The 19,214-nt window shown below is 35.6% G+C and overlaps 1 protein-coding gene across 3 annotated transcripts in view; it reads right to left on the bottom strand.

Moving 5' to 3' along the window:
• The window catches only part of TAFA2 (TAFA chemokine like family member 2), a 422,074-nt gene that overhangs the window by 37,765 nt on the left and 365,095 nt on the right, over positions 1 to 19,214 (bottom strand). For all 3 annotated transcript variants that reach the window (XM_016150757.2, XM_036237812.1, XM_016150754.2), the window contains 2 exons: positions 4,926 to 5,078; positions 3,923 to 4,047 (listed from right to left, as the gene is read on the bottom strand). In XM_016150757.2, the coding sequence (XP_016006243.2) occupies positions 3,923 to 4,047; positions 4,926 to 5,078 (278 nt within the window). The remainder of the gene's footprint in view (positions 1 to 3,922; positions 4,048 to 4,925; positions 5,079 to 19,214) is intronic.

The following is a 19,214-nucleotide window of genomic DNA, read 5'->3' as shown; positions in this document are numbered from 1 at the left end:
TTCTAGTCCCTTTAGGAGTAAGTTTAAATTGAGATTTTTCTGATTTTTTGAGATAGGCCTGTATTGGTGTGTCTTTCCCTCTCAGAAGGCAAAGATTTTGGGTCACCATGTTTTCATTTTCATTTGTCTCAAGGTATCTTTGGATTTCTTCTTTGATCTTGGTATTAATCCATTCATTATTCAGTAGGATGTTATTTAGCCTCCACATGTTTGTATTTTTCAGTTTTCTCTTTGTAATTGATTTCTAGTTTCATACCATTGTTATTGGAGAAGATGCTTGATGTTATTTCAATCTTTTTTGAGTCTTTTGTGGCCTAACATAGTCTATCATGGAAAATGTTCCATATGCACTTGAAAAAAATGTATATTCTGCTGCTTTGGGGTAAAGTGTCTTAGACATATCAATGAAATACATCTGATCTAATATGTTATTTACGGCTACTATTTCCTTGTTAATTTTCAGTCTGGATGATCTATCTATTGATGTCAATGGGATTTTAAAGTCTCCTACTCTGACTGCTACTATTTCTCCCTTTAGGACCATCAATATTTGCTTTATAGATTTAGGTTCCCCCTTGTTGGATGTGGAGATGATTGAGAGTTGTATCTCCTTGTTAGATTAATCCCTTTATCATTATGAAATGTCTTTGTCTCGTTACAACCACTATTTTGTGTAAGTATTGCTAAGCCAGCTTTTTTTTCCATTTCTATTTGCGTGAAATATCTTTTTCCACCCCTTTATTTTCAGTCTGTATCTTTCAATCTGAACTGGGTCTCTCGTAAGCAGTGTCTTGTTGTTTTATCCATTCACCTGCCTTACTTTTGTGACTGGAGCATACAGTCCACTTACATTTAAAGGAATTATTGATAGCATGTAGTTATTGCCATTATATTGTTTTTGTAATTCTTATACTTTTCTTCTCTTTTGTATATTGATGACTTTATAAAGCATTGTGTTTGGATTACTTTCTCTTTGTTGCTTGTATGTCTTGTAGATTTTTGGTTTGCGGTTACCATATGCTTCATATATACCAACCTGTATATTTAGAGCAGTCTGTTTTTAGTTGATGGTCACTCAAGTTTGAACATATTCTAAAATCACTACAGTTTTTACTCACCCTCTTCATGTTTGCTTTTGTCATATTTTACTTTATGTATTCCTTAATTTATTGTTGTAATCATACATCTTTTAACCTTTGTATGAGCTTTACAGTTGAATAATCTACTGTTTGCCTTTATCACTTAAAATCCCTGTAACATTTCTTGTAGCCTTTAACTTTTTGTCTGGAAAACTCATCATCTGTCCTAAATGATAGCCTTGCTGGGTAGAGTAACCTTGGTTGTAGGTCTTTGAATATTATCTACCATTCCCTCTGGCCTGCATTTCTCCTAAGAAATATTTTCAACATTGTACCCAGCCACAACTGTGATCCTAGATCTGAGACTGGTAGGTAATACCTGAAGAAACACCAAGAAAAAATGCCCAACTGAAACTTGCTACAAACTTTCTCAGTCAGAATCTCCATTCAGACTCTTAATTGGCATACTGTGGGTATGGTACCTGCCTGTTCCTTACCTCTCTGCTCTCATCATGGCTTCTTTATATCCTTAGTTTTGAGACTTCTTTTCAGCTAGTCTTCATGTGGTTCTCAAAGAGAGTTCTATAGTTGTAGTTGTGGGAGGAGGTGAACATAGCGTTTACATACTCCACCATCTTGAAGTTCCTCAAAATGTTGCTTCTTTATGGCCTCAGAGAATTTAGATTGCTCCGTGAGCCAAACTAATATTTATAATTGCACAACTTTCTGCCTACCCATTTGGAATGCCATGACATTCTTTTAGTCAAAAATATCTAAGTAGCTTCATTTTCACCAGCGACCTTTTTCTTGTGAAGTAAAAAAAGAAAAATAAAAGAAAATTATACTTAAGAAACTCCTTCTTTAAAGCCCTCTTGTCTTACATGATGATTTTTTACTTTTTAAATAAGACTATAGACTCTCAGAATTTAAAGGAATCTTAAAAGTAATTTAATACAAACATGTACAGTTGCATTAATCCTCTATCTTCAGTGAAGTCTTCCATTAATAGCTGTCTCCAGGGCAAAAGGGATGAAAAAAAAAGGAAGTGCAATCCATTCTGGTGGATAAGTTTTAGCTAAAACAAACTAAAGGATCTAGATGTAGTCTTTGAGAACTCCTGAGTTTTCAGTCTCTCGTGCCTCTTGTTTTATTACATTATGAAGACTTTGTAAAGCAGAGACTCAAATTTGGACCATTGTGAATTTGGCCCAACAGTGAGTGAAGCAACACTTCTAAAACGATTCACCATGAGAATTTAGATCACATGGTCTTCACCTTTTATTTTCAGTAATCAAAAATCTGGAAATAAATTTATTATGTAGTATAACTAAACATTAAAATTAGTTTCTGGAATGAGACTGGTTTGAACTCTGGCTTCTCCATTAATTAGCTATATGACCTTGGGAAGTCACTTACATTTTGAAGTCTTGGTTTATTCATCTGTCAAAAGTTGTTATATTCTTTGCTGGGCTATTCAGAGGATTAAATGACCTAATTCACATGAAACACTATGTTCAGTATATGTTTTAGGTATCTAATGTTAGCTTTTCATGTCCACCGAAGTAATAAAAACATAAATTTTAATTTATAGACAGGTATTTTTAAAAATTGTTTCAGATCTCAAACCTTCGATGAATTTCCATGAGTGCTATTTTGGACTAAGAGCTAATAGTGTTAGGAAAAAAATTTCATGCTACAAACAGCTTATGAGGAAATTTTATATTGCCAGAAAGTTTTTAATAAATCAGTATGGATTGATAATGCACTGGATTTTGGAATGGTGTGCCAGCATTTAGTCAAGAAGTTAGAGTTACAAACAATTTGACAAAACATAGTTATTTATGATATTGAAAATTTGGTTACTTCTATGTACCTCTGAACAGTCATACACAGAAGTAACTTGGTAAACTGAACCATATACCTGAAGGGATTATAAAATAATTCTCAAATATATCCAAAGTTTTATATATCCAAAGTTTTGAAAAAACTGCTATTGTCAAATAATATTGTAAATTAACAAGTCTCTAGTTTTGTCACTTTTTTAATAAAACATCCTCTTATCCCATTATTAGGTTCTATTCCCCAATTAGTCAATCCTAATCAATAATCTGCTTTCCTGTCACAGCAAAAACAAGACCCAATTTCCACTTATTAATTCTACAAAGAAAAGAATTTAAATTCTGCCAGTCCAAAATATCCATTGAGGTGATTTATCAAAGAATAAAGTTAACTATTTTTCCCTGCTCTCCCATCCCCCAGAAGTCAGTCATTGCAAGCTGCAATACATCACTGCCTGAAGAGTATTATTTTCATATCGACCCATGGAATATACCATTCTATATGAGCACTTAAATCATTGTTTATGGTAACATCAATTAAATATGTCCATATAAAGATTTATATCCTATTAGAAAATTGTTTATTGATCCAGAAATCAGGGAGATCAAAATAAGTACTTTCGTAAAAATGAAAGAATCTTAGTTGGTAAATTTTATTTATTTAATTTTGAGTTTATTCAGATTACTTTTCATGAGAAGAATAAGTGTTTAAGGTCCTCTTCCCAGCATTTCTAACATGTGCCCTTAGGGGGTTTCACATTACTATCAACACCTCATGAAGGAACAAACAGTATTTGTTTATTAGATAACATGACAGTTAATGGCAATTTATAGAAGATGTTATTCTGAATGAAAATGTGCTATGAAAAAAATTTAAAAACTGAAAAAAAAGTGTAATGGAAAACGATACTCTCATTCTACAATCACCACTTACAGATGTCACTGCACATGCCCATGCTGTGAATGCAGAAACATTTTGCTTTCCCAAGCTGGCTGTCCACTTACCCTAGTTGTTTTCACTTTATTCCCAGAGGAACAGCTCCATCCTTTCCGATCCGGAAGAACTTTACATTCCTCTCCCTCTAGACATGGTTGCATATGGCACCACCATTTCTGTTCCACTATTGAAGCTACAGGAGATAGAAAAATGGATTTATTGTTTTCCATTGGGTTTGTTAATTATCTTGATGTATGAAGAGGAACAAAGCCACTTTTTCCCCACCACTGGAAAGACTGGGTTTTGAAGTATGCTTCTTTTTATTTCCTAAAGGGGCTAAAGCTTTTAGATTTTCTAACTAGAAGAATTGTATTTCATTGTGATAAAAACACTTCACATGAGATCTACCCTATTAAATATATACTAGTTGAAGGAGTTTTCATGTGAGTATGCTTCATGAAAACTAATATGTTGGAAAGAAACTGAGTATTCATGCACTGATTTACATGAAAATCAGAGGGCATTAGAGTTAATACATTTTTTTTTACGGTGGGCAGTAACCTTCATCATAAGAAATGTACCATGCTAATGTGACCACTTAAATAGGTCCATATAAAGATGTATATCCTACTGTAATTAGCTGAACCCTTGAGAAATATCTTTATAATATCTCATGTAAATTCTATCCACAACTAAACATTCTCTCATGATGTGTAAGAATGATCTATGAGTTTAGAAATTTATACCATTTAATCAACTATTTTCATATTTTCTTCCCCAATTAATTTGCACACAACACATATCCTCAGCTGGTGAATCAATATTCCACACTATCAGAGTAAGAAACACATGGACATTTTGGAACCTCATTATAATGCCTTTTCTTACAGAATTACATAAGATTTTATACCTCTTTCCATTTCCAAATGCCTTCCAAACAACCTCATATCAACCACCTAATTTATATAGTGTGGTTCCCCCAGGCTTGGCACCAGTCAACAATTCTAGTGGGGTTCTAGTTCTCGGCATTCCCCAGCTGTACTATTTCAATGGGCAATGTGAAAGTCTCACCATCCACGCAAGATGGAGCAGCTCGTGTAGTGCCTGCCACCTGCCCAGGGAAACAGGAGCACTTGACCGTTTGTGACCGTTCTTCTATCTTGTTCTTATTACAGCATCTGTGGAGTGCCACCACCTCACAAGTGCCGGTTTTAACATGGTGAGCTGTACAAACAAAACAAAAGATGAGACCTTTAGAAAACATCGGACATGTCCACCCCTCTTTTTAATTAGAAGTGCATTATGTATAGCTCTATAAGGGACCCACCATGCATGAAACTAGAAATACAGCAATGCTTACTCCACAATTGAGCTTTGATTTGTAAATGTGGTTGGACCGTTTCTGTCAAAACAGTCTGAAATATAGATGCAGTATATGATGCTATGAAGAACATTTATTTGCATATGACTTCTTTTTATGCCTTTTTGTTTGATATGTTTTGTTAATAAAAGTAAGGCAAACCCTTAGACAAAGTACCCTGCAATGGGGGTGAGTATAAGGTCAGGCAAGAAGTGAGGATATGGGAGGATCCCCCTCCTTAGTATTCTTCCACACAATTTCCATGAAAACAAACTAATCTGGTGATTCTTGAAATTGCTATTATTTTCCCAAAAGTTCTAGCTAGTCTCAGTACTCAAAAATCATTCCTTCTAGTTTTGCCTGAGAGGACAAATGGCACCAAGGACAGCCAGAACTTGGATGGATTTATATGTAGCCTAGAAACCCAGTTCAATAAGTTGTGAGGTTTCCCTGCCCAAAGCTACAAAGGTAAAAATTTTTGGACGTTAGTTATCATGTTACGATAAGGTTCCAGTTTGAAGAAGAAGTGCTAGGGGAAAAAATGATGATGAAGAAAAAATTTAATCTGCTAAAAATAGCTTAAAATCAAGCATTTGTTGAGATACTGTACTTTCAGAAGTCTCAGAATTGCAATTGCTATAGAGATCTGAAGTTGTCTAAGAGATAAATATATTGAAACCAAATGTAAAATATCAACATATCATGCATTTATATTCATCTTTCCCCTGGGAAACAAGGGACCACTCTGGAGTAATTCATGTTAGATAGCTTATGAGAGAGAGCAAATCATACATATTGTCATCCTTGTCCCTTCACGTGAGACTAAGAAACTCAGGTGTGACATGCAGTTTTGACATGTAATCCACAAAAGAACTTTCAAGAAGCAAATATTTCCAAGGTCTCAAAGATTTTTCTGCCACTGTAGATACTTATGGAGATTTTTTTTCTGTGTTTGAATCAAGCTCAGAGATGTCTCTACAAAAGCTAAATCTTGAGAGCCAAACTTCCTCTCATGCTATGGAAAATATTTTCTTAGCCAAGGATGATTCCATTTGTCTTGATTGCTTTGTGTTATAGTATACAAGTCATTATACTGCTTTCTACACTGTTCTTAGTCACATTTTAAGTCCTGGGGCTGCGACAATGAAAAAGAGGGATATGGACCTTACCCTCTGAAAGCTCATATTCCTGTGAAGAAAACTAATAACTAAGTTAATGATTGAAACAAACAATATTAGATTTTTAAGTCCTTGAAGGAAATGAAGTAACGTGATTGAGAGTGATTAAGCAGGGAGAGAAGGTATATTTTAGCAAGAGTCCCAGGGAAGACCTCTCTGAGGAGATGATCTAAGAAAGGACAAACATTCCAAAGAGAAGGCGCAGCAATGACAAGGTACTGAAATGGTAAAAAATGTCGTATGTTCTCGGGCAGCAAGAGGACAGCTGTGGCTGAATAATTGAGAGGTCAAGGGAACTATTTCAGAAATGTAGGCAGATCATGTAGGGGCTGGTACGCCTCAGTAAGGAGAATGGATCTTATTCTTATTCTCATTGCAAGGGAAGCCTTTGGGTTGAAATGGTTTCATCTCATTAATGCTTAAGAAGTGTACTCAGGATGTTCTTTAAAGAATATACCAAATGAGGATAGAATGGAATTGGGGAGACTATGAAGAGGTTGCAGTGATAAAGGATGGAACTTAGACTAACAGCATCATTAGAGAGAAGAAATAAGTTAGGTATATTTCAGTGCAGAGTTGGTTTGACTTGCTAATGCATAGGATGTGAGCTGTGAGGGGAAAAAGAATTAAGGATTGGTCCTGAGCAATTAGAAGTTGGTAGAGAAGTCTCGGGGAAAAGATGTGTTGGGTTAAAATATCTGTAGTTCTGTTTTGTCTGTGTTAAGTTTGAGAGCCTTTTAAGATACCTAAGTAGAGATGTAAATCAGGCAGCACCATTTATGAAATAGAGCTTAGGGAAGAAATTCGAGCTGCAGATACACACTCAAGCCATAGGCTGAACCAAATTACCATGGCCAGGTTACCAGCAAATAGAAGGGAAAGGACAGTCTAAACATGTATCTGGAATAGGGAAACAGCAAAAAAAGACTGATAAGGAGCAACACATAAAGACATGGAAAACCAAAGAACAAAATGTTTCAAGAAGGAGGGATCAATCAGCTATGTTGAAAACTTCAAAAAATGAAGACAAATAAATTTAAAAAGTAATACCTAGTGGTTAAGAGCATTGACTCTAAAACCAGAGTAGCTGGATTCAAATCTCAGCAGCTCCTAGCAGCTGTGTGACATTGGACAGGTTACCTAACAGCTCTGGGTAGCAGTGTTTTGTATCTAAAAGAGTGAAATTATTTGTACCATCTTCTTGGGATTGGTTTGAAAATTAAATGAGTTACATATAAAGCATTGACAACACTGCCTGCCTCACAGCAGGCCTTCTTTGTTAGCTTGTATTACTAGCATTTAAACTTTGTAAAAATTTTAGGTGCTGAGGAAAATAAAGTCGTGATTGAAAGTATATGTCTAGTAGAGAATGGGATGTAAAATTATACAGACAATTATAAAATTTTCTTTCCTAGAGTTTTTCTGTGAAAGGAAAAAGGAAATGGAACAACAGCCAGATGGGAACATGGCGTCCAGGGAATTTTTTTAATGGATGCCATAAAAGCATGTTTACTTACTGGAATGATCTGGTAGAAAGAGAAACAGTCAATATAGGCGAGAAAATGGGTAATTTAAAAAGAATGTTCTTGAGAAGGTAAAAGGAATCAAGTTTCAGGGCATGTGGGGGGTGTTGGTATTAGATTGTTGTGGGAACACAATCCTTTTTACCAAGAGAAGGGTGATATGTAGATAGAGGCAGGGAGGTGCTAGTGGATAAGGCAGAGAGACGAGGCATCTCTTTTTCTATGAGAGATGTTTGAAAAGACTAAAAAATATCTCAGAAAGAGGAAAAGTATATTTATTGGGAAGTAGTAGTAAAACTGTCAGGCAGGGAGTTGGCTGGCACATACTATACACTGCAGAGGACACAGTGAAATGGAAGAAGGGGTGGGATTAATGGCAGAATGCAGATATTTCCATGATGATAAATTATTTGGGACACTTGGATTTCCGATAGTGATTTAAGGAAACATGTAAGTCAGGATGACATTAAGCCTGCAAGACTTCGAATGGAAGCTGGGTTATAGATATTAGTAGGGCTTCTTCAGATAGTGAAGCTGTTAGGCAGAGCACTGAGCAGAGACAGCTTCAGAGAGAAATTCGTGATGGCTGCGGCTCTGTTGCCTCCCACTGTACTACTGCGATCAAGAGCATACAGTGAGATTGCACCAACCTCCCCTCCATCCCCCGAAAAAAGAGGCATTTTTTCAGCACCAAAGCCTTTTTACCATCTTTGTCATTTATGGTGGGGAAAGAATTACAAATGAAAACTATTTCCCCCTGCAATATCAAAATTTCGACTTTGACAAAAGGACAAAGTCATTGTGGTTGTCATTAGTACTGTTCATACATTTCTGATTCTCTCCCTTCCGGACTCCTGGTGATACTGTACTTCTCAACCCCATTAAATTGAGATGTGTTGATGTGACTTGCTTTGATGAATGAAATGAAAGCTAAGTAACATGAGTCATTTATGAGAAGCAAAGGATATCAGTCTATGTGAACAATTAACCTATAACAAAGGGGGCAAGAATATATATTGGGGTAAACACAATCTCTGCAATAAATAGTGTTGGAAAAACTGGAAATACACATGCAAAAAAAAATAAATGTATAGTGGACTAAAGACTTAAATGTAAAACCTAAAAGAAAGCATAGGCTGCTAGCAATAGTTTTTGGATATGTCTCCCCAAGCAGGAAAACAAAAGAAAATAAACAAATGGGACTACATCAAACTATAAATATTTTGCACAGCAAAAGAAACCATCGACCAACCGAAGACAACCTACTGGATGGGAAAAGATATATACAATATCATTTATCGACGATACATCCAATAAGGGGATGAAATCCAATTAAAAACTGGTTAGAGTACATGAATAGATATTTTTCCAAAGAGGATGTACAGATGGCCAATAGACATATGAAAAGATGCTCAACATTACTAATCAGCAGGGAAATGTAAATTAAAACCACAATGAGAGATCACCTCACACCTGTCAGAATAGCTATTATCAATAAATCAATGAACAGGTGTTGGTGAGGATGTTGAGAAAAGGAAACTCTCGTGCACTGCTGTTGGGACAGCAAATTGGTACAGCCACTATGGAAAACAGTTTGGAGATTGCTCAAAAAATTAAAAATAGAAATAGACCCAGCAATTCCACTTCTGGGTATTTACACTAATTTGAAAAGAGACATGCACCCTTCTGTTCATTGCAGTATTACTTACAAAAGCCAAGATATGAAAGGAACCTAAGTGTCCATCAATAGACAAATGGATAAAGGTGATACATATGTGTGTGTATATATATAATATATGTACACACGCAATGAAACATTACTCAGCCATACAAAGAATGAAATCTTGCAATAACATGGATGGAATTAGAGTACATTATACTAAGTGGAATCTATAAAACAAAACAAAAACATAGAGAACATATTGGTTGTTGGCAGATGGGAAGGGGTTGGAGGGATGGGTGAAAAAGGAGAAAGGATTAAGTAGTACAAATTGGCAGTTATAAAAATAGTCATGGGGATGACTACTTGATTTATGAGGTGATCACTTCCTATGGTACATAAGTGTCTGATTACTATGTTGGACATCTGAAACTAATATTGTGTGTCAATTGTAATTGAAAAATACATTTAATAAGCTAGTATGTAATTTACCACACTTCTCTCCACCAGCCAGAGCAACCAACTATGTTGATAGTGGAGACTATACCAAGCTGAGTTCTCAAGTGAAGAGACACAGAACAGAGTCCCCACCAACCATGATAGACCTGCGAATGAGAAATAAACCTGAAATTGTGTACGAGTCTCTAAAACTTAGTTATTTGTTACTGCCACAAAACAACCTCCTCTGGCTACACAGTCGTACTTTCTACTGCTCCCTAGATTGTTCATAGGGTATATTTTTCCAAATACATTAGTTGGAGGTAAGTCAGTGAAGTATGACATCTCAAAACCTGGATCATTTATTCTACATTAGAATCAATACAGGATAAATATGAAAAAGAAAAGGCTGTTTAGATAGTCAATGGATTGTAATGAATTATTCCACAATTGGATAATTACATTGGGTAAGGTCACTATGTCAGAGCTCTGGTGAAGAAAGTGTGCTTCTTTGGGGAGAAAGGAAGTGACCGATGCTTTATATGGATGGTAAAATGAGGAGAGGGATGAGGTAGTTGGTACACTGAGAAGAGAGGAATTTTCCCCTTCACATAACATGGTACCAAATGTTAAGAGATTAATAAATGTGACCAGCAAGAGCAAGCCTGAGAGACCAAAGCCTTGCTGCCCTAACCTGCCTATTCACTGCCTATGGATACATAGACACACAGGTTTAGTTTCCTGGTGAGAAATGTAATTTTGTGAAAAATCTCTCTCAGTCTTTATTGTTCTCATTAAAACGAGCTTGCAAAGCTTACTGTGGAGGAGGATAACTAACCTTTTTAAAAAATAGATGAATGGATGTATAATCTCGTAGTCAGAGTTTGAAGGCATAGGTAGAGAGAACATTGACTGTTTGGTATTTTTTATATATGTTAGTACATATACCAAGTGAAGTAAGATACTTTAAAACTGGTAAATGAACTTTTTAGCAGATTCTCATCTAAGCATGACATATGTTCAGTTTTCTTATTTGTCTGATATGTATCTTCGAATGAAAACCAAATTCTTGTAGACAAACAATTTTTCATGTAAACTTCTCACCATTTGGTATGTGTTTAATAAATGGTAAACAATTAAAGAGGTGAAACTAATTCCTGTGGTTTTCTTTTAAAAGGTTAATGAAACTGTAAGAAATTCAAGCAGTTACTAGAATTCTTTACACAGATTCAGATAGAGCTGATGATAAACTAACCTAATCAAATAGGGCTTTCAAATGAACACATAGGCTTCCCAGACAATCTCTTAGTAACACAGTAAACTGATGCAAGACCTCCTGGAGAAGATTTAAATGAAAAAAAGAACATTTTTTAATGTCATAATTCCCAGGTCAAAAAAAAAATATATCTTTTTGTTGTTCCGCTATTTTTTCCTTCCTGGATATGATGTATAAACACAAAATTGCCTCCTCTATTTTTGTGAAATGACACTTAGAGACACACAAGTTAAATTCTTATAAAAAAAAGGGATACTAAGTATTAACCAGCTCTAATTATTGCCTTCCACGCTTATTACTCTTATGTTTTAATTCAATATTAGTATCATTGACTCTATAATGTCCCAGAAATAATGGCCTTAATAGACTGCCACTTAAATCATATCTTAAGACGCCTAAACGTTTTTGCAAAGTTATTATATCTGGTGTGTTCTGGCATGAAATCCTATAAGGAATTTTAGCTAAGCTTTTATTTCCAACTGATTTTTTAACTAATGAAAGGAGCTTCACTATAAGGGGGGAAAAATCGAAATGTGTACACTTACTGAATTTTCACTATATGCCAAGCATTATTCCATTTTATCATCACAGCAACCATTAAAGAGGAAGCTATAATTATCCCCAACTTACAGACAAAGAAACTGAGCCACAGAAATGTTAAGTAACTTCCGAAGGTAAAATAGCTAGGTAAGAGAGAAAACCAGAGATGAGTCCAGGCACTTTGCTTTCTGAAACCATCACCTTAAACAGTATCTTCTAGTGCCTTTTTCTATAAAGCTCCACATCCATGCAACAGACTGCAGTTCTAAATGATGTGGAGGATCGCATGACGTGTATCACTGTCCCCACATGCAATGCTTGGTAGCCTCAGTCTGAGCCTAGTTTCACCTAAACTATACTTGAGTAAACCCTTAAGAAGTCTATTCCCCTTTCAAAGAACTGGTTTGTTCATATCTAAAATGGTTCCAGAGAGCCTTATGAAAACCAAATGAGATAATGTATTTGAAACTACTTTTAAATTGTTTAGCAATTTAAATGTTAATTTTTACTTTTAATATAATCAATAAAAATCAAAATGATGGAGCATACATAAAGATATAGCTGATAGAAAGTTATGTATAGTTTATAAAAGTACATATTTCATGTTTAAAAAATAGATATACACACTTGTGTTGAGATCCATATAAAAAATTAATCTGACACTTATGCTACAGAAGAAAGTAAATTTAGCATCAAGTTGTGAATTTGTTCCTACGTGGTTTCCTCTCCATTGGATTTCAGTTCTTATTTGTATTCCAATTTGTCTCACTGATTCTGAAATTCTGTTTGTCTCTATACACTCCTATTTAATAATTTTACTTGACTAGCTCCCAAGAGAGTACTTTTAAACAGAAATAAAGTGCCACCTACATGCACCAATAGGCATCTAAAATGCAAGCTAGTTAGTGGATTTAGGTTACTGTAAATCACTTTGAATGAAAAAAAATGTGCAGAAACGAAAACTTTTGAGACAGCTAATTTCTCACTGTATTTCATTAGAATGAGGAAATAGGGGACATTTTTAGACTTTCTTGTAAAGCAATCTAAAAGAAATGGTCATTAAATAGATCAATGAAATTTTGAAAGTTTATGAGCTCGGGATTATCAGGGAAGAAAAAGCCAAGTGCTAATGACATCTTTACAAAGCCTGTTTTCTAAAAGTTCTCCATTTTATATGCAAGAAATTAAATTATTGGGGAAAAACAGCTTGCCACTCAAGAAGAATAACCCTAACAGTGCAGTCAGTCCTCTATTAACAAAAGCAAACTCTCACCCAGAGGATGTGCCCCAGTCTACGTAAAAGAGGCAGAACAAAAGAAGATTTGCTATCACAACAATTTTAGGTTCGTTCCCCCTCAGTCTAATCATGAACATCTCGTACACCATTTTAACTGAGAATCAATATTAAGGCAAACCTCAAGGAACAGTGGTCTCTTCACAAACTGCCCAGCAACTTTTGCTTGTAAGGCCTACTAGGAAAAAGAATGAGACGGATCAGATCCATTTCTCTAGAAATTTGGACTAAAAGTCACAGAAATGTCACATAGAAATAGGCATTTGAACCCAAAAGTCATCTTGCATCAGATGATAATTGAGCTTTGTGCACCCCATGGTGATGACAGGGACTCAGAGGAAGCAGACACGAGAGGGAACAAGGCGCAGGTGCAAAGAGGGGTGAGAGATACGATGCCAGCTGCCTTGATGTCTCCGTATTCCTGAAAATTTTCCTGAATTCCTGAAATATTGTACAGATTTCAACAGGCCCCTTTTTTCCTGAGGCAACTCGATGATGTCTCTGTTCCTTGACCCCAAAAATGTGCTGACTAGGGTACTGTCTTTTTAAAATTAAAGTTAAAATTAAAAGCTAATTAGCAGAAGTTTTCATTACCCCCACTTCTAAGAGCAAGAGACAAGTTTACACCTTCAACCTAGGACCCAGGAAATTCAGAATCCAACAGTCATACCTTCTGCTGTAACCTCATAGTGAAAACTGACATTCTGAATGATGACTTTAAAGCCATTTCAAATTACTGTGAAGGGAATATGGTCCATTATACTTTTTTAATGTTTCTAATGGCAAAGGCTAAAAGAAGATTTTTGGCTTAATCTCTCAATCTATCTCTCTCTCTATCTCTCTCTCTCTCTCTCTCTCACACACACACACACACACACACACACGTGAAGGATCAGATTATCCCCAGCCCCTAAACACTATAGAAGTCACACTGTTCTTTAATGATTAATATTCCTGTAAGTGTTCCTAAGGAGGACAACAGTACAGCCCAAGTGATTCCTGAGAAAAATGACAGTGAGTAGAGAGAGCAGTGAAAAGAAAGATGGGATATTTTGGCCCTAATGCATAGTTTTCTGTGCCTGAAGAGTGTAATGTTGAATAAGTCGTTTAGATCTCTGGGTCCCTTTCCTCATCTATAAGATGAAAGAATCAGACTAGTTTTAGAGTAAATTTAAAGATTCCTTCCAACTCTAAAATTCTATTAGTTTATGAAATGATTAAGTTTCATTAGAATGGGTAAAGAAAATGAAAGTCAAAGTAAACAGATGTTTTTAATTGCCTCAAACTAACATAAATTAACTTCATTGAGTCGCTGAACCTGAAGAAAAACTGAGAAGGGAGTCTGTGAAATTTATATTTTTTATATAAATGAGGTCATGAATCTTTACAGTTATAATACATGAGTATTATTCACTATAAAGTCATCCTACATCCTCATATTGTTTTATGTACGAACCAGTTTAATTACTGTTGATTCCATGAGCACATTCAAGTACAAAAGATAATACAGAACAGTGAGGATTCTGAAGTCAGATAGTATAGGTTCAAGTCCCAGCTTTAAAAGACAGTGCTACCTATTCACCAAGTCTCCTTTTTCTTTCCTCCTGGACACACACCTAGACTACATTTTCTAGTCTCCCTTGCATGTGACACATGGAACGTGGTGGGAAATGAGTTATACTTCTTCAAGACCACGCTCATAAAAACTTTCTGCTTCATTAGCCACTCTCTCTTCCGCTTTCAAGTAGAGGTCAGTACCAAAGGTAACCTTGAAGAGCCACTATCAACCAGAGTCCCTGAATGACTATGTAGAGAAGAGATCCATCCCCTAACACTATCTGGTTTCACATACACCAGAAATAAACTTAGGCTATGTTAAGCCAATGATATTTAGGGGTATACCTGTTACAACAGAAAGTATTAACTAATATGCAATAATATTCCTATTGATGGACCTGAGAAGGAATTGGGTACAGTCCAAGTAGGACTACACTTTAAGGGAAATTACACAGTGATTACAAAGAGCAGTGCTATGGTCTGAATGTTTGTGTCCCCTCCAAATTCATATGATGAAAACCTAATGCCCAAGGAGATGGTATTAAGAGGCAGGACCTTTAGAAAATGATTAGGTTTAGTGCCCTTATAAAAGAGGCTCATCTCTTCTGCAACGTGAGGACACATGATGTCTGCAACTCAGAAAACGGCTCCCCCTTGACCATGCTGGCATTTTGATCTTGAACTTTTAGCCTCCAAAACTGTGAGAAATACATTTCTGTTGTTTTTAGGCCACCCAGTGTCTGATATTTTGTTATGGCAGCTGTAACAGACTAAAACACGCAGAGAACAACAATGTGATTCCAAAAATATTGTTTCACCTCTTTCTGTTTCAGTTCCTCAACAGTAAAATGGGAATTATAATATCATATACTGTAAAGGGTTGTAATGAGGATCAATTCATTATTGTTATTATTTATAACTCCTTATATTTGATAAAGAGCATATGTTAACCAATAATTAGTATGTAGGTTAAGAAAAGCTTAGTCTCATAGATCTATTTACATAATGCAGATATCTAAGAGAGACTCATTGACATTAGAGACTTTAAGAATAACAGAGATAAAGTCCTATCTTGCCATTTACACAGGAGAAATTGATGGTTAGACCGCATCTAGGTATTCACTAGTTCAAAATCACAGCTGGAGTATGGAAGATCTATAATTAGAACTCAGCTCTCTTAATTCCCAGTTCAATGTCACTTCTATTACCTACCTCCACATCTCTTTGCTCACCAAATTCCTCTCATTCTGCTTCCTGTTCACCTCAATTTCCCTCACTCTTCCACAACCTTCCCTCTATTGACTTGACTTAGGCATCCTTAGCATCTTCTTTTGGCATAATCATGAGGGGACCCTGACTAGTCTTTTTATTTCCTAGCTTGTTCCTTTACATGCACATAAAGACACACATTCTAATGTGGTAGATCTTTCTAAAATTAAGTCCAGGGTATAAAACCATTCTTGGCTCATCGTAATTCAAAGAATGACTTCAAATTCTTAGGCGTAGCCCAAGCATTCTTCCATCAGCCCATCTCTGACTTTTCCAGCCTCGCTTTTCTGTACACTCTTGTTACACTCCACACTCAAGTCATATAAACTATTTTTAGAATCTTATCTGTAGTCAGGCCACCTCTTACTCTTTCTTGACTCCTTACCCCACTCTGTACACCCTAGGAAATACCTACCCCATCTTTCAAGTTCAGAACATTGTAACATTTACTCCATGAAGCTGTTAACCAATCCCTCAAGTAGACTAGACAACTCTTCCCACCTCTGACTAAATTTTTCTTACTTTTTCTGCAACACTTGTAACAGTTTTCTGTATTTACTATTTATTTTCTTCTACTAAATTGTGAGGCTCACATTCATGATCATTCATTCCTGATTCCCCAGCCGGAGGCACAGTTTGAGATCTATAATAGAAAAATCAATATGCTTTGTGAATAAATGAATAAATAAATGGTTCATCACAAGAGTTTTCAAAAAAGAGAAAAAAAAAACGGTAATCATTTTTCAAGTCCAGGCTTAGATGAACTTACTAGAAATTTTTAAAAACATTGACATTGCCAGTTTGTGGATATGTGGGTCCGTGTTCTTAATTTGTTCTTTCTGAGAGCCAAGTAAGGTTTCAGGAGGAGGGAAACACTCAGTGAGGCCCAGGTTGTGATGTCAGAAGCCCTAGGTTCTGTTTCTAGTACTACCACAAACTCTTTAACCTTTGCTAAATCGATCACAATTCATAAAATTAAAAAACTTAGCCATATATGATAGCAGAACATTTCATGTGATGTTAGCTAAATGTATTTCAACAAGTAGTATTCTGTCCAATGAAATGAAAGCCTAATGTAATCAGCAAAAGTATTCATCAGAGAAGTCATGTGTCTTTGTACTCTGACCCAGGAGATCTTGATTTTTTTGCCCAGGTTGGTCAGGACAATTCTTTGACAGTCACTTTACTTATTTAGAATTCGGTTTCCTTAACTAAAAAATCAGAAGGATCTCTAAGTTTCTTTTCCACTCTAAAAAGGTAGGATATGGTGTGCTATGTACAAATCTAGATGGATAGAGACACCAAAGTCATTTAATTTCAGGAAACAATTATCCCTTGAGAAAAGGATGAACTTCTATTTCCCATGTCTAATTTTGCAGATTGATAATTCCATGCCCATAGTAAGATGTTTTCTACATCTGGGGTATTCTTTGAAGCCAAAAAGATACCTACAAACAGAATAAATCAGTATTATTCAAGAAAAAATGAAATCACTGCCTTCAACAAAATTTTTTCTCACACATGGAAAGATTGCTCTGTATGCGGTGATTGACATGAAAAGCAAATTTAGGTTATCTTTCTTCTGTACTTCAGCAGTTTCAATACGGAATATTCAGGTTCTGAGTGTCATTCTAGATCAAAGGATATAAATCCTAAGTTGTTATTAAGGCAGACTTCAGGCTTATCTTCTTCTAAAATGTTTTTAGTTTTTAAAACATTTTAGTTTTTAGAAGAAAGATGCTAGTAGCTCTTTGAGAAACTATATTTTTAACTACCCAGTCACTGAATAAGGATTTTATACTGTGGTATTAAGATTTTTTTGTTGTTGTTATTAATAGCTTCTGAATATGTCCTTTAAAAATAACTTTATAACTCATTTATGATGTGAAAATCAAATGAGAATAGAGAAGTGATGATGTGTAGTAGGAGGGTCATTGGTTCCTGGTAAGTTGGGAAATCTGTGTCTTTTTTTGCACTCCACTCCTAACTAACCAGGAGACCTCTGCCAACTCATTCACATATCGAAGATCTGTCCATCGCTGATTAAGTTCCAGACATTGTGCTAGCTCCCGAGAATATAAAGTCAAAGGAATGACCATCCCTGCTTTCAAGGAGCTTGGAAAGCTATAAAGGGAGAGAGCCACGCACATGAAAAGTAGAATTGATAAAGGAGCCATGATTAAAATAGCCACAGAATATACTATTAAAAAAAAAAAAAGCCATTTTCACCCAGAGAAGGGCAGGTATAAGAAGATCAGGAAAGAATTCATAAAGATGACGCTTAATCTAAATTTTGCAAGATGCCTGAAAGCTTGCCAAGCCACCTCAGCAATGCCGGCCTCACTTAGTTTCCTGGTCAGAACTAGGTGATTTCTGAACTCCCTTCTGGTTATAAATTTTTATAATATTATATACATGTTTAATAACAATATAGATAGGTATGTTTCTGTTCACATATGTATATATTTAACCATACTGTGTATACTATCCAAAACCCTATATTAAAATATTTCTAATAAAATATTTCTAATTAAAATATTTCTATTATTCCTGTAAAGCTTTTTAAAACACTTACTTTGCTGCTTTAAACAATATCTGCTAGACATCATTTAACTTTTAGGTATTATTCTTAGCCACGAATCTGGGGTGTGTTGGAGTGTAGCTTTATGCAGATGCAAAAAACCCAAGACATAGTGTGAAATGTAGTGGATCCTGACCAAGTGACATCCCACGAATTTATTTTCTTTAAGAGGTCCCTGGTGTTAATATGTTCTTTTGGTAATTTGCCTTTTTCTCCTGAAAGCAAAGTGAGTATGTACAGTAACATGCCCTCCTGGGCAGCGTAAAATGGATACCATTCAGCCAAACTAATTAATGAATCAAAGGCTAAAGCAGCCTTCTGGTGGGAAGCAGGAGTGTCTGGTAATTACAAGAGGAAATGAGACAGATGCCGGCTTTTTCACAGCTGTTACTAGCTGTGTGACTTTGAGCAAATTACTTGCAGCTAAGCTTCAGTTTCCTCATCTATGAAACAATAATAATAAATCTATTTTATTGTTGGGAAAATTAAGAGAAAGCAGGTAAAGCTCAGCTCTGTGTTCAGCATGCAGACAGTGCTCAGTGATCACTGGCTATTATTATTGTTACTACAAATCCAGGGACTCCAATTATCCTTGTGAACACATTCTTCAGGATGAGACATGACAGGTGGCGAATGGTTTTCAGTGAAACTAACTTATGAATCAGGTCCTTAGCAAGTTACTTT

This window comes from Rousettus aegyptiacus, unplaced genomic scaffold (genome assembly GCF_014176215.1).
Source record: "Rousettus aegyptiacus isolate mRouAeg1 unplaced genomic scaffold, mRouAeg1.p scaffold_m13_p_2, whole genome shotgun sequence".
NCBI classification, from domain to species: Eukaryota; Metazoa; Chordata; class Mammalia; order Chiroptera; family Pteropodidae; genus Rousettus; species Rousettus aegyptiacus.
This window is presented reverse-complemented; position numbering and strand designations above follow the sequence as displayed.